Consider the following 16,132-nt stretch of genomic DNA (forward strand, 5'->3'; position numbering starts at 1 on the left):
TCTCTATTCTTGCAGGAAGAGATGCAAAACAAGAATTCAGAACTGTCAGCAACAGGAGACAAAAGGCAGCCCGAGGGCAAGTGCTGGCAGAGCGACAGGTGCTCCTGGGGAAGAATCCCACCAGAAGATCCTCCAGGAAAAAAGCCCTGAAGGGCAGATGAGGCAATCTGAATATGATACTCAAAGTGTCAGTGGAGAGGGTGCCACTAGGAAGAACTAAGCTGGGCACAGGAATAAAGGTTATTTATACTGTAGTCTCTTCAGCAGATTTGTGGACTACTTGCTGAGTTCATGTGTCTAATCAGAATATGGGTAAGTACTGTCAAATAAAAATACCTCCATATACTCAAAACATGGAATTCAATAGTGACACAAGCATTAGAGGAAGCATTTTAAATAAAACTAACAGACAGCAAGACAGGCTACAGGCCAAAAAACCTAGCAAATAGTCCTCCCAGTGTACAGGGTTTATGATCACAATAGCACAGAGCAGACAGCCTCAGATTCATGTTACCAGAGCATTCCCACAGTTTTCTCCACTACAGAAACAGTCCCAGCTTGCCCCCCTCCAACTCACACTGTAACAGCACTAAAGGTAACAGAATTAATTAGTAATATGAAAGGGAACCATGAGGGCTTATATTAATTCTTTGACTTTAGAAGTTTAATGATGATGCAAAAGAAAGGAGAACCATTCAGTGGCAGCCACCCCTCTTTCATTCCCTCCCCAAAGAAATGGTTGCCTTAAAATATATTAGTGTTTTGGGATGATTTTTTCAGGGACTTGCTGAAAATATAAAAAGTTTAACTGACTCACCGTCACAGGCATAACCTTGTCGAACTAATCCCACCATAAGAGAGGTGCAATGACTACACTGAGTAGGGCTTGTGAATGACTTGATACTGAGCTGGTGAGCTTTAGGCTGAAAGATACATTCAGGATAAAAAAAAAAACAAACAAAAAAACACAAACAACTCTTCACTTCCCGTACTTAGGCAATGCAAGCATCTCCCTTCACCACCCTCCAGTATATCAGAGTGTACATTATGAAACTTGGGCTTCTCATAAGTAAGCTAGTTTGTAAAAGCTGCTGTAAGACAACAGTAATAGTTTTATTTCCAACTACTTAAGACACTCAAACTCAAGCCTACAAACAACTATTTTTTGCCATCCCCTCTGACAAATCAAAACTCATCAACTTGCATTTGGAAAGATCTGATTAAAAACACAGACCTAACAAACAAAGACATGACAAACCCAAACAGACAAGAACAAACATGGAGGGCTGATTTATAAATGGTATTTTTTCCTTTGCTCTTTAGAATAAGGTTAGCACAGTCCCCCTACCTTTGGTACAGCTAGAGAAATGGATTGAATGGTGGGGGAAGGAGCAGCAGGCATCCTCTGAAGCCGAATTGGTTCCTGAATCACAAAAAACTGTAATTGAGCAAAATGAGGCTTCAAGAATTTGTTTCAAGACTGGGGTGGCAAAGCTTGTGTTCTGATTTTTTATTTTTTTTTACATTATCAACAATTCAATCGTCATAAACATTGCCATTCTGATTTAATAGAAACAGATTGTGTTTTAAAGCACTCACAGGAAAGCCTGCACACTAACAAACAAGCAGCAATACAGAAAACATATGAAAATGAGGTACATCAACATACACAGAGCCAGCAAAAAGGTTTCATTTGCAACTGTCCCAAGAGCAGGTGCAATTAACACTGACACATTGCAAAAAAGCAACATTCAATCCTACATCTTCATAATGAATGCTACAATATGTATTTATCATAAACAAGACAAAGAGACTTTCTAGTGAATTACTCTTCAGGGTAAAATAACGGCTCTCTTACTTCTTGTTGTTGCTCTGCAGTTACAACTGATGTAGATGGTGAAACTTCTGATTTGGGACCCTGTGTTTCCTGCTCACTAATAGAACTGGTCTGCAAAAGTGACAGCAAACATGTTAGATACAGTACCACAGATCTGATAAAGTGCTCCCACATCAACAAAATAGAAACAAAAACCAATGCTGACTTCTATGTGACAGCACACATGCATCTAACAGCTTTCCAATCTGAAAAAAAAAATAAAACTTTCCTCAAAACAAACTCTGCCAGAAGAGCTGTAAAGCTGCAAGTACTGAAATGCAAAACCTCATAGCAGGCAGCATAAATGCTGCAACAGCCACCTACTCCCAGCAAGGCTGTGTCTAATCTCTTGCATGCAGGTATGGAATGTTTGAGAAGCCTGGCACTCATCCATAAAATAGTTTATTTCTCATGGTAGCTTTCTACACTAGGATTTTTCTAGCTCACAGCAGCCAGCAATTCTACCACAAGAAAAATTCTTAAAGTAGTACTACATAATATTTTAAAAAGTTGCTTAAAAACAGCTGGCCTCTGTCATTAAAAGATTCAGAGCTACATAATCACATTGTCTTGTATTTCACTAAAATTTAAGACGAGTATCCATTACAAGCCTTCTACTAATTTCACACTTCAATTAGCAACTACTATTTGCCAGCGCAAGGGGGAAGTATGCTACAATTCCAGAGCTAAAGAAAGCTGGGTGTGGAAGTAGAATACTGTATTACTGTACTCTGAGGACATCATGAAAATCATGATTAACAAACACCAGATTAGCATTTACACCAATGATGTAATTAGCACTAAAGGCAACAAGTGATGAAACACGCGCTTCCCAGTCGGTTTAGACAGGAAGATGGTTCAAGTTCATATTAGCTCACTGAATATGTTCAGATATTTGTTTGGGGTTTTTTTTTTGTTATGAATTGTTTGGAAGGGCTGGGCCATTTAACATCAAATTGTACCACTATGTAATATGAACTATCTAAAAATGCTAAGTGTGATTCAGCTTTAGCTATAAAGATTGTCAAAATATAAAACAGTAAGACTGTAAAGAGGTATTAAAAGAAAACTAAACTAGTTCTATTTAGTGGATTAAGTTATAGAGAAGTTAAGGAAGCAAAATATCTAGTTTTAGAAGGCCATTTTTACTATGACAGGTCACAACAAAATAAGGAGACAAAACTACTAACAAAAACTTACTTCTTCCCAAAAGGCTAGCAGAGAAGATGTAGACGAAGAAGAAACAGAATCCTTTGTTGTAACGAATATGAGGGATAAAAACGATCACTTATCACCCACAGGAAAATTTCAGATAGACTATTAGTAGGCTAGTTAAATGAAATGTTTTATATGGCCAAATGGTATTTATTCAAACTAAATTAACCCAGAGCAGATGACACGGACTATCTTTATAGATACACGTGGAAAAAAAAATGGTAATGGAAGTCATTAAGTACAGTATCAGCAATCTTAATGTAATTCATCAGAAAATGCCACCTGCATTTCCATAGCAACTATGTATTTATTTCAGGACCTGTAGAATGGAATCTTGATTAGTTACGGGCTTGATATTCCACGTTACTGATTTAAGTATATCTGGTACTTTTTAAAGGGATGTTTGAAAACATCAAGGTCAGTAGATAAAAATTATTATTCAGATACTAGCATAAATCATGTTTCTCTCTTTCCCTTCAACTCATCCACATAGTACATCTTGCTGCTTCAGCAAGAAAGCCAGAGTGGACATTTTGTGACTGGGAACAGCACACACACAAAGTGTATGCAATATCATAGCATGTCCATAGGTTTCCTTTTTAGCAACAGTGACAATTTGGGGGAGGGGGGAAGACATATTTCAGATACAAAATATAACCATACTGATGAGGTTTTAACCTGAGCCCCTTTAACTCTGCTCCATAAACTTAACAGATTATTCTTTCCAGTTCAGTTGGTTTTATCTTGAACTGTCTGTATGTTTTGCAAACAAACAAAAAAACCAAAATAAAATCTTCACAGATCAAGAGTTCATGAAGTAAGGAAATGTGAGTCAATGTTGCATTTAACAGCTGCTTCCTCTGGGAATGCACAAACCTTTTCAAGTGAAATGCACACTTGGAGCTGTGATTTGTATGATTAGTTTTCCAAGGATCAGAGGGTGTGTGATGATAAACTTATTAAACCAACATCTGTGCGTCCTCTGATTCTCTTCCCACTTCCATCTAATCTAACCACTCCATTAAGATCTGGAGCCAACAGTTTTACATATCTGCTTAAACGCTCCTTGAACTGTGTAAATACTTTTTCTTATATTAACCAGCATCTTCCCACTGCAAAACATTTAATCCCTTATTTGTAACAAGGTGTGCCAGTCTTCCCCAAAAAAACTGAATATATATTATTTAGCCAAACATTTGAGATAAATCTAAACAAAGAAGCTAGAACGGGAAATAATTAATGTGAACTTCTGGGAATATTTCCCAAAGGTGCCAGCTTCTCTACAAAACACCAAGCAATCTCACATCTACTGGGCATTCAATTCTGTGTCACACTAATTTGGCTAATACACCAAACACGCCACACAGTGCCCAAGTGTTACTTTTATGTAATAAAAATATAATTCAGTTATCACATTTTAATAGTTAATTTATGTAATCACTCACTCTGAAAGTCAGATCACGTGCAAGAGGAGAGGTGTTGAAATATTCAAAAATGGAATCTTGAAAGTCTGGAAGTTTGAGACCTAAAACCCAAAGCAGAACAGGCTTAGCTAAAAGGCAACATCACAAGTGGTGTTAGAACTCTGTTAAAACATGGTAATTTTAATTACCTGAATCTGTTCTGTATTTTTCTTCTAGCTTTTTCTTCAAACCTTCCATCTCTTCCAACAGTTCCCTATTTTTTGCTTCTGATTCCTTTAATTTACTAAAGCAACAGAATATGATCAAAATGCAAACTGAAATATCTCAAAAGGCAGGAATGCAAGTGCACAGAGTTGTTAGTTTCTGGTCATACATGTCAGAGTTTCGGAAGATGCTTTTTCTTTTCTTTTTTGGAGGAGTGGTGGTGGGCTTTTTTTAAATACCTTTTTTTTAAATGCTGATTAATTTTATTTTTCCCCTGAATAGGCACCTTACTACTTGACTAGACAGTGAAAACTGTACTTGAGACTCACGCTGTCATTGCAGATATCTGCCGAACAAAATTATTCTAATAGCAGTTTGGCTTCTAATTCCCAAGAATGTCTGCTCTCCAGGTAGTCCAAGAAAAGGTACTGAATTTGCTCTGACACCTTTTTCCTCAGGTGCCTGAGATCAGTGTCTATTTATCAAGCTACTCAGAGCAGTGAAACATTTACTTGAAGAAATGTTTATAGTTCTCATTCGACTATGTAAGAACTGTAAGTCTGTAGAATGGGATCTTTTTGGCCAAGTCCAATATCCCAGGCACAAGGGGCCGTTTTAAGAAAATTGTTACTAATCTAATCAACAGTTTAGAGCAGTATGATAAAACCTAAACAGAATCAAAGCTCTTATTACCTTTCAAAAGACATGTTTGCATCTTTAACTTTTCGTAGCTCTTCTTGAACCAGTTGTTTAGCACGAATTTCTGCATCCAGGGCAGACTGTAATTCCAGCCTAGCTGACATATCCAACTTCTGACTGCGTCGCACTTTCCAAAGTGGATCCTGTTGCATTAAGTTATTGAATATTAATATCAACATCAACTGTCTAAAGATATTCCTGTTCTTGTTCGAAGACATAAATTAGCTTTCACACCAAATCAGATAATGCTGTTTTAATTAGTCATGGGCACTATACCTGCTGCATGGAAATCAGTCAATAGTCAGGCTTTGTTACACGAAAACAAAGTAACAAGCAATTTTTATGGTCGTTAAGCCACTAATACAATAAACTTGAAACCAAAATGCTGGATTACTGAGTATGGAAGCCAAATTGAGAGAACCCATTGAAAATGGCTAGTTTTCATTGTCCAATCTAGAAAAAAGTATAAAACTTGCATACTGGCATATTGAATTGTCAAACATGAGATAAATGTCAGTATTTAATGTAAAATGTACTTACATAAAACATACAAAGAGTGGCAAAATCACAGAAAAAATTAAATAATCCAGTTCTTGAGATACCCAAGATACCTACAATGTGTGCCTAAGTAATTCTTACACTTACTAAGTAGCATACACTATACTTCTGCATACGCCATGCAATTCCACCCTACTACCCCTGAAAAGCTAATATTCCAAGCTTTTCCAGTCATTTTTCAGTGTGGACTACATTTTTGATATTCCCTAATGGATGCTTCTCTATTCACACATGAAGTTGCAAATAACAGTCATGAAAATGAGAGGCATTTTTTTATGTTGAGAAATAAATGCCTTAGATCAGGTTCTGCTGAAGTTACAAAACCAGCTGTAATACAAAGAACAGACAGCATTCTTTATTCTGGCAGTAGCCAAGAAGCAAATGCCAACTGCATTTGATCTGATCTTTCTTCCTATAAAACCACTCAAGATTACAATTGTCTCTTAAAGATGTAGGCAAATGTTAGCTCATAGGAAGTTATAGCTTTCTCTTATTCTCGCCTATTTGTAGGTTTGGAAGGAGTAAGTAACTTCTTATCCGTATAAACCAGCAGCAGATGGACTCTTCGCATGGCAGACTGTGCTGACTGGCATTGCTAGGGTCATGGGCTTCCATGACTTGCTGCAAATGGCTCTCCCTTTCCTGATGCAGGTATTTAGTACCTGCCAAGGCAAAACAAGTGTTTTTGTCTTTAAAACCATACTCCTTTGTGAGAGCTCTTGTTTTGCAGTTGTTTTGGGGAATTCATGTTACTATTGTATGTAAAAATTATGGCATAAAGTCTCATTGTTCTGCACTTAAATAAAGCTACTTAAATAAAGCTCTCAGTGTGTCACTAGTTTGTAAAAATATCAACCAGCTAATACTTGGTCAGAAAAGAAAATCTGCTTTTTTATCTCACTGTAACAGCAATTAAAATTATTCACTTGCATCTAACAAGGTGAAGTACATTTCTGTACTCCCCTTTAATGGTTTAAGTTATTATTTCTTCTCTCTTCTGTATTGTTTAAAGCAGTTTGTTATGGCAGATACTAGTATGAAACAACCATCCCTGTAATTATCAAATTCTGATCAGATTGTCCCTGCCCATGGCAGGTCATTGGAACTAAATGATTTTTGAGGTCCCTTCCAACCCAAACCATTCTGTGATTAGCTAGATGGATTTCTCACAAGCAATAGATAAAAACTGGAAAGCAGAGGATTTATTATAAAAGAATTCTGATTATGAACATATAGCTGGAACTAAAAATGTAGCTTCTTAAGATATCCCCAGGACAGCCTGAATGCCTGCTGTTTTCTTACCAGTGTTCGTGACCCCAGACTGGAACTTCTCAATGATTCTAGTTCTTCTGTCATCTTGGAAGCTAATGCTTGGAGATAGCCACGAGCATCCTTCTCATCACTTACCCTGTTGTGTAGTTACAAAAAAACCCTTAATTAACAGTTTCATCACTCATAGCACCAAATACTGTGCGACCAAAATCAGAGTGCCTGCACTGGATTTAGGGACACAACAGAAATGGACAGAGCAGGGAAAAGTCTCCCAGCAACAGAAAACTGAATAAATCTTAGATTGCCTGCTTTAGGTTTTTCTTTTATCTGATTCTCTTGATTGTGGCAGTTGCTAGGGAAACTGAAGTTTCCCTTCCACCATCAGCAAGAGTTCTGCAGAGATTTACTGTTATTGTTTGGAACATGATCTGCATATTGCTTGCTCAATTTTTATAAGGCTACCTTCAAGTCCTTCTTGTCTGGCATACTGAAAATACTTGCACACAGCTTGCTAAAACAGCAAGTAACAGAGGGAAGAAATGACCTGTGAATTAAGTCCACGTGCTTGTCTAGTACAGCTAGTGAGGTTCTATACGTTAACATGGACCTTTTAAATCAAGACTATCTTCCTGAATGAATTTATCGAAATATTTCAAATTGGGTGATTTAATGATCGCTTTAGAGACAGAAGCAAGTTGACAGCAAAACTCTGTTCTTTGTATTTAATGTACTTGTACAGTACTGACAATTTCACTTGTCAGTACTATTCAGCAATACTAGAAAGCAGAAGAGAAATAGCTAATCAGCACACAGAAGTACCATGCTTTTGTTGATCCCAGACACAGAGAAAAGGGCCTTGCTGTGTGGGGGGGTGGGGGGGGGTGGGGTGGGGAAGCTAATCAGTATTTGAAGTTGAAAGTGGCCATCTAGATCTCTAAAGAGCACATACCACTGAATAATTTCTGCGATCTGAGCTTCCCAGTGAGCAACAGACTCCTTTTTTGCTGCAAGGTCTTGGAGCTCATCTTCTAGCTGTCTGTTCTGTGCTGTTAATTTGTCCACAAAGGAGCAGAGCTGAAACAGAAGATGTCAGCTTCAGACTTTTAAAATATGCGTATGTCTACACACCTATAGAATCTGAACAAATAAGACCACACTCTGCTATCTGGAAGTTCTAACACAGACCAAAGAAATGGGAGGGGTTCTTTTTTTGTGGAACCGGAGATTAGCTCCTGAGCATAGAACACCATATTGCCAGTTCACACAAACCAATCCAAAACAAAGGAAAAGAAAAAGCAGGTATAGAGATCATCAAGAGGAATGAGGTTCAACTGTAAGTCATCAGGAAGTCAGACAGTCTTTGTAAATGCTTCCCTCTCTGTGCAGCCTTCATGAAGAAATCAGAAAGTGGTGCCCTGAGTTGTGGGAATCAATCCCACAAAGAGCAGTACTGAGATGCTGCAGCTACTATTTAGATCTCTGACATTTATATGGTGAAAAGGACATTTTTAAAATTCTGATACTGCCTGAACATTCACAGATCCTGTTCTGATCAACGAGTAGACTAATTCAACATCAGAAAGTAATGAAGAATATTATTTTGTTTAAACGTCTTTCCTAAAATAATTACCCGTTCGTTTTCTGTTGTTAGCTTTTTGTTATCTTCCAAGAGCATAGATCTTTCACGCTCATATTTCTCTTTCATTGTTCCTACCGCTTCCTCCATTTCACTGTGCCTAAGGACAAGAAATAGAAACACTTATACCATAACATTCTTGAACATGTAGACTGGGATTTTTAAAAAGGAATCAACAGAGTTAAGGTGAAATACCAACCCGCACAGATACCTATGTAATGCAATACACAAAACCCAGAAATCCCTAGTTAATGAATCATGCCCAAAAGCTTACCTCTCTCGCTTTGTTTTCTCTAATTTATCCTTTAATATCATGATTTCTTTCTGCAGTGCAAGTTGATGGCTCTCTGAATCATGTACTTCCTTTTTCACATTTTTCACTTCCAAAACATGTGATGCTTCTCGTCGAACCAACTCCTCTTCATAGAACAAGATTTTCTTTTCCAGCTCAGACTTAATTTTGGAAAGCTCCTGCTGATGTTCTAGTGTGGCACCTGCTGCCCGGCCTCCCTGCTTCAACTGCAGAAGAAGAAGAGAAACTATCAGGAAGAGACTATAATCTTTATACTTTGGGAATATTATTTAAAATTGGAATTGTCCAATCGGTGGCACTTGGGAAAAATTTTTATTTGGACACTGAGTAATTTAAAAGGTACCTGCCTCTGCAAGCATTAAGCCCCATAAGTGACTGCTCTGCTTACATGACGCTAATAAGGGGTTCAAATGGGTTACAGAACAGATTTGTACCATGCTGGTTTAGTATCTGCTAAGAATTTACATAAACTGGACATTTTCAAGACATTAGTGTCTGATGAAGCAGTGAAGTGTTTCAAGCAAAAAAAAAGCAAATAAATCTGAATAGGTTAGGCCAGGTTTCCAGTAATGCCATAGTTTTTAGGTTTCCCACAGGTATTAACAGTTAAGTAAGCAAAAATATTGCAGGTCCTGTGCCACGAGTAAATATTTGTCACAAAACATGTAACCTTTAGAGCTTCCAGTTCGTTTTCCAGTTGTTTGGAGAAGACCTCACTGTGCTCACGAAGCTTGCGTTCTTTTGATGCTTCTGCTACAACTTCTTCAAGTTGGGCTTCCAGCTGTAACAATAGCAACTTTAAGTCATTTCAACATTAGATCGTGCTATCTGTACCATTCATTTCCCTTCCTCCGTACAGATGAGCAGCAAGTTTTCCTTTATTTCTATTTTACATTACACCACTGTAACAATCATCTCAATATCGTAACAACTTGTTTACCTTCAGTGATCCAGACATCCATCTCATGCAGTAGAACTATTATTACATGACTTTTTGTACCAATATGAACTAGGCAAGTATGTGCAGGGATAACTGCAGAGCTTCTATTAATGCTAAGAGAAGGAATGGTGCTAGGAAGTCATTGCAGTTGTGAAAAAGTCTCTCACATTTACAGGTCAGCCCCATGCCTCATTATCTGCTAATGCAGTTTAAAAATCCCAACCTTTGAGACAAATTATTGCAAGATACTTCAGATACAAACACTGAACAATTTTACCTTGCAATTATGGAACAAAATAAGCTTCATCATCCATTTATTGACTTCAGAAACTAAGGCGACTTTTGCAATTCAAGCAATAGTGGCACAGTTTTAAAACCTGACAGGAAGAGTAAGATTTGTTTTTCTGCATTTAAATTCAACTGGAAATATTGTTTTTTAAAAGGATTGTATTTAAAATTATGGGCCAAGATGATGAACTTACAGACTATGTTCTGAATAGAAGACTGATACAGCAGTTAGAAAAGGGAGAATAGAGAAATTTGTTAAGAACAAAGACAGGAGATTGTAAAAGCCCTCCATGGAAATATTTACCTGAATAAGCAACAACACTTGAACGCCTGCTGCGCTCCGCTCTAGAGACGAGATGTCACAACCCTACGCATCAAATATGGTACCACAGCCTTTTTGCCTTTCCCAGTTAACTAGCACTTCATGGACAGAAGTCTGAGAAACCACCTCTTACTACGTTTTCATAGACTGCCCTTGAAAAGTTTTCTAGCAATGTTTATAAAACTCTTGAATTTAATTTCATCCAGAGAATACATAAAAATTGATGATTTTTCATTGATTAAAACACTGGGTTAACCGCAATAGTCGTTTCTTATGCTTTCTCCTGGTTATCCACTCCATCTTATGTAAAACTATAAACTACGTAGAACACTAATTGGAAATTCACTTGCTTAAAGATATTACATGCTCTACAATGACTAATGACAGAGGAAGGAAAACCATATATTTAGTCTGTATCACTATTCCTCCCTCCAGCTGAAGAGAAAAATTCAGTTAGAAGAAGTCATCAAAATACTCCAACCAAAGCACATGAAGACACTAAGCTTTTTAGGTTTCAAGCTGACTATGAGTCAGAGTCCACAAGAAGCAAAACACAAGAACTAAGAAGCTGGGCATATAGCAAGAATAACTTCCTCCAGATTAAAGTCAGCCTGAGCACAAACAACAGCAGCAAAAAAAGACAGATGACTTGGTTTGTTTCCTGATACATCAGTAAAACATTGAGAAACAAATTCAAGATCTATTTTGTGGACTGTAGCAAAGTTATATAGAAGAGTTACTGGGATAATTTCTTACAGATGAAGACAAAATAAATTATCATGAACAGTCCCAGTTTTTCAATGCAATCACGTATGAGAAACTGGATAAGCAGCAGGTGAAACACATTATTGTTAGCTATTTTATCAAGCTACCTCTTTTCTCATCTTCTCCGATTTACGGATGTCCTGTCGCATAGCATCAATTTTCTGCATGCTCACTTCCACCTCCTCTTCTTTGTCGCGAAGTTGCCGGGACAGCTTCTGCTTTTGAGACCGCAAGTCTCCCATCCTCTCACTGAGCTCAGAGAACTCCTGCACAGCTAGCTTTCTTTGTTGGTGGGCATCCCTCAATTCTTTGGATTGTGTCTTTAATCTCTCTGAGGCTTCTACAAGTTGCTGTTTTAAATTAAAAAAATATCATTAAAAGAAAAAAAAAAAAGGATCTGAATTCCATATATTCCTTCCAAGAAGAGAGGAACTGGACCTAAATAAACATGACTTGAAAGCTCAATCACCTCACATAGCTTCTAATTCTTAATTTACACACCTTTTTTTTTTTTACTGGCTAAGCAGCTGCAGTAACATACCAAGACAGCATTTATTGTGCTTCTAGTGTGGCAGCTCCAAGAGCACCTTTGGTGTTCCAGAAATCATTCTTATAAATCTGATCACACAAGGCCACCTCACTTCTAAATAACTATAGATTACCACCATGTACCGGCACAACAGTAGTCTTTTCTAAAGCAATGTTTGAGCACACAGCATGTTCAGGGCAGCCAAATACACTGTACCAGCACTGAGATGCTGCAGCAAGTCTTGTAGAAATTCTTCAGAAAACTGAGGAAGATTCCTTAGAACAAACTGTGAAGGTCCAGTACTTTAATTGAAAGTATGAAAGTTGTTTCCTTTACAGCAAGTAGTTTAACAAAAATTAACAAGATGAAAATACAGGTTTATTTTCTACATAAAATCATTTGAGAGTAGGAGGAAAAAATATAAGAAAAAGAACAGAACTAGACAACAGAATAAATGTATACCAGCCAACAGACTTCTAAAAATTTCTGCTGTTGGTAGCAGTATTGCAGAAGCATTTATTAACTTCCCAAAAGGGATGTGTTCAAACCAGGAAGAGCATATTTGACTTCTCTGCTACTCATACATTCAGGTAAATAACTCTTAACAGTAGTTAACACATAGAATAGAGACTGTTAAATTCTAGCAGAGAAAAACCCCAGAGATTTTGGGCCATGGATTGGGTTTGGATCCATCTAAATGCCACGTGAACAATAGGTTGCTAGACTTTTCTAAAACTAGCTATTTGAATACAGGTAGCTTGTTCTGATATCCTTGAAAGTGGTATGTAGTATATGTAAACCCCTATTTACTGTATTGCAAAGTCTTTTCCTGACTTAAACTAAGATACTATTACATTTCAGGCAGTGGACAAAGGTGTAGTTTACATAACAGTAAATAATCTCAGCAATTACATAAAAGTCATCCAGCCTTAAGCAGTAATTGAACCTTTTGGCATTACAAAGAGTAAGTGGACTCAAGCTGCAGCAGTGACCTAGCTCTATTAACTCTTGAGTATGTATGCTTTTTGGTACTACAGGATTGATAACTAGCCATACATCCGAGTTTAACCCCTGTGTATATAATCATAGAATCATTTGGGTTGGAAAAGACCTTTAAGATCATCAAGTCCAACCATTAACCCAGCACTGCCAAGCCCACCACTAAACCATGTCCCTACACATCTTTTCCACACCTCCAGGGATGGAGACTCAACCACTTCCCGGAGCAGCATGTTCCAGTGCTTGACAACCCTTTTGGTGAAGTAACTCTTCCTAATAACCAGTATAAACCTCCCGCAGCACATCTCATCCTATCGCTTGTTATCTGGGAGAAGAGACCAACACCCACCTGCCTACAACCTCCTTTCAGACAGCTGCAGAGAGCAAGAAGGTCCCCTAAGCCCCCTCTTCTCCAAGCTAAACAACCCCAGTTCCCTCAGCTGCGCCTCGTAAGACCGGTGCTCCAGACCCTTCACCAGCCCCGTTGCCCTTCCCTGGACACGCTCCAGCCCCCCCGTGTCTTTCCTGCGGCGAGGGGCCAAACTGGACACAGGATTCCAGGTGCGGCCTCACCGGTGCCGAGTGCAGGGGGACGGTCACTGCCCCGGCCCTGCTGGCCACACTGTGTCTGACACAAGCCAGGATGCTGTTGGCCGCCTTGGCCACCTGGGCACGGTGCTGGCTCATGTCCAGCCATCACCCAGCACCCTGAGGCCCCTTTCCACTGGGCAGCTTCCCAGCCTCTGCCCCAGCCCGCAGCGCTGCCTGGGGCTGGTGTGACCGTGCAGGACCCGCACGGAGCTGGGTGGAACCTCCTACAACTGGCCTTGGCCCATGGATCCAGCCTGTCCCCATCCCCCTGCAGAGCCGCCTGCCCCCCAGCGGGGCAGCGCTCCTGCCCAGCCCGGTGGCCTCTGCAAACCGACTGAGGCTGCACTCGATCCCCTCGGCCGCATCGTCGATAAAGAATCAAACAGGACTGGCCCCAGCGCTGAGCCCTGGGGAACACCACGTGTGACCGGCCGCCAGCGGGATGTAACTCTGTGCACCACCGCGCTCTGGGCTGGGCCAGCCAGCCAGCTTTTCACCCAGCCAGCCTGCGCCCAGCCAAGCCCTCAGCAGCCACTTTCTCCAGCAGAACGCTGTGGGAAACGGCGTCAAAGGCTTTACCAAGGTCTGCGTAGACCAACATCCACAGCCTTTCCCTCATCCACTAAGCGCGTCACCTTGTCACAGGAGATCAGGTCAATCAAGCATGACCTGACCTTCATAAACGTGTGCTGGCCGGGCACGGTCGTCTGGCTGTCCTGTATGTGCTGCGTGACGGCACTCAGGATCATCTGCTCCATAACCTCCCCTGGCACCGAGGTCAGGCTGACAGGCCTGTAGTTCCCCAGATCCTCCTTCCTGCAGATGGTGTCACATTTGCTAACCTCTGTTCACAAGCAACAGGTTCCGCAAGAGCCTTCCCTCACTGGCTCCCTCGCCAGCTGTTCCAGGCAGTTGTCTTCCACACACTACAGAAACATCCTGGACTGTTTCCTCTCTGCTATGTCGTATTTCCAGGAGGCACCTGGTAAGTTGAAGTCCCCCACAAGAACAAGGGTAGCAATTGCGAGACTTCTCCTAGTTCCTTGTAGAATATTTCGTCTGCCTCTTCATCCTGGTTGGGTGGCTTAAAACAGGCTCCCACCACGGTATCTGTCTTGTTGGCCTTCCCCCCAGTTTTTAGCCATAAATACTCAACCTTATCATCACCACCATCAAGCTCTAGATAGTGAAAACACTCCCTAACATAAAGGGCTACCCCACTGCCTCTCCCTCCTTGCCTATCCCTTCTGAAGAGTTTATAGCTATCCACTGCAGCACTCCAGTCATGTCAGTCATCCCACCATGTTTCTGTGATGGCAGCTCTATCACAGTTTTCCTGATGTACAATGGCTTGCAGCTCCTCCTGTCTGTTGCCTGTGCTGCTTGCACTGGTGTAGATACACTTCGGTTGGGCTGTTGATCCTGCCACCTTTTCGTGTTGAGAAGCTCAGATTCCTATGTGACCATACTCAGGCACTTTCATAGTTTCAAATACGTCAATACCCTTTGCATCTTTGCTCTGCATGGATGTCCATGTCTTGCCTCCACTGAGATGGCAGACCAAAAACCTTGCTGTCACACCATCCCTCAAACATTGGCATACCACCCCCAGGCTTATCTCAAGTGAGCCTGGTTTTATCCCTTTCCCCCTTAAATCTAGTTTAAAGGTCTTTCAATGAGCCCCGCTAACTCTTGTGCAAGGATCCTTTTCCCCCTTGAGACAGGTGTACCCCATCTGCTGCCAGCTGGCCTGGTGTCACGTAAACTGACCTGTGATCAAAAAACCTAACATTCTGTCAGTGACACCAGGCTTGGAGCCAGGTAGTGATCTGCTGGCTCTTCCTGTTTCTTCCCTCCTCATTCCCTGCAACTGGAAGGATAGAGAAGAACACTACTGGTGTTCCTGATCCAGTCAACCCGAGGCCCTTAAGCCTCTCTTGATTGCCCTCACACCTCTACTAAAACAGTTAGGAATAATTCAACAGTTAAACTAAACCCATTCTTTAGGTGTTCCAGCAGAACACTTAAAAAAGATGACATAAGATGCCTATCAACTTCCAAAAAAAAGAAAATGTGCTACTTTGGAAAATGACTATAGTGTTAATGAAATCAACAGGTTCACTGACATTCAGTATTGTTTTAAAAAGCAGCATCTAAAACACCAAAAGTGCAATCACAACAGAACTGTTCTATAACTACTTTACATGGCCATTTTTAAATATATCTAGCTTTTGATCAATACCTTATGAAGGTCCTCCTTTTCTTGCCGCAGTACTCTGCACTGTTTTTCTAGTCCTTTTAACTTGTGTATAGAGTCTTCATGTTCTTGTCGAAAAGCCACTGCATCCGCAAGCTGTCCTTCCAGCTTGCTTATATCTGTAGATTAATACATACTAAATGTAACTGGTCCAAAATTTACACCAAAATAAAGCAAGCAACATTACTGAAACAAACTGGTATTACTTTCCTGGGAAAATCAACAACTTCCCTATTCCCACCAT

The 16,132-nt window shown here is 40.0% G+C and overlaps 1 protein-coding gene across 14 annotated transcripts in view; it reads right to left on the minus strand.

Annotated features, from left to right (window-relative positions):
- The window catches only part of CDC42BPB (CDC42 binding protein kinase beta), a 98,654-nt gene that overhangs the window by 20,481 nt on the left and 62,041 nt on the right, over window positions 1–16,132 (minus strand). For 5 of the 14 annotated variants that reach the window (XR_008822900.1, XM_056345166.1, XM_056345163.1 and 2 more), the window contains exons 12-25: window positions 15,874–16,007; window positions 11,620–11,862; window positions 9,868–9,978; window positions 9,159–9,403; window positions 8,879–8,984; window positions 8,198–8,322; window positions 7,279–7,384; window positions 5,413–5,561; window positions 4,704–4,798; window positions 4,537–4,616; window positions 3,077–3,127; window positions 1,859–1,948; window positions 1,349–1,438; window positions 818–923 (exon numbers count right to left, since the gene is read on the minus strand). Coding sequence is in view for 13 of the 14 variants with exons in the window: in XM_056345166.1 (XP_056201141.1) it covers window positions 818–923; window positions 1,349–1,438; window positions 1,859–1,948; window positions 3,077–3,127; window positions 4,537–4,616; window positions 4,704–4,798; window positions 5,413–5,561; window positions 7,279–7,384; window positions 8,198–8,322; window positions 8,879–8,984; window positions 9,159–9,403; window positions 9,868–9,978; window positions 11,620–11,862; window positions 15,874–16,007 (1,731 nt within the window). In the remaining variant the exon portion in view is untranslated. The remainder of the gene's footprint in view (window positions 1–817; window positions 924–1,348; window positions 1,439–1,858; window positions 1,949–3,076; window positions 3,128–4,536; window positions 4,617–4,703; window positions 4,799–5,412; window positions 5,562–7,278; window positions 7,385–8,197; window positions 8,323–8,878; window positions 8,985–9,158; window positions 9,404–9,867; window positions 9,979–11,619; window positions 11,863–15,873; window positions 16,008–16,132) is intronic. The other 9 variants (XM_056345173.1, XM_056345168.1, XM_056345171.1 and 6 more) reach the window with 5 other exon arrangements.

The sequence above is a fragment of the Falco biarmicus genome, chromosome 7, assembly GCF_023638135.1.
Source record: "Falco biarmicus isolate bFalBia1 chromosome 7, bFalBia1.pri, whole genome shotgun sequence".
Lineage (NCBI taxonomy): Eukaryota > Metazoa > Chordata > Aves > Falconiformes > Falconidae > Falco > Falco biarmicus.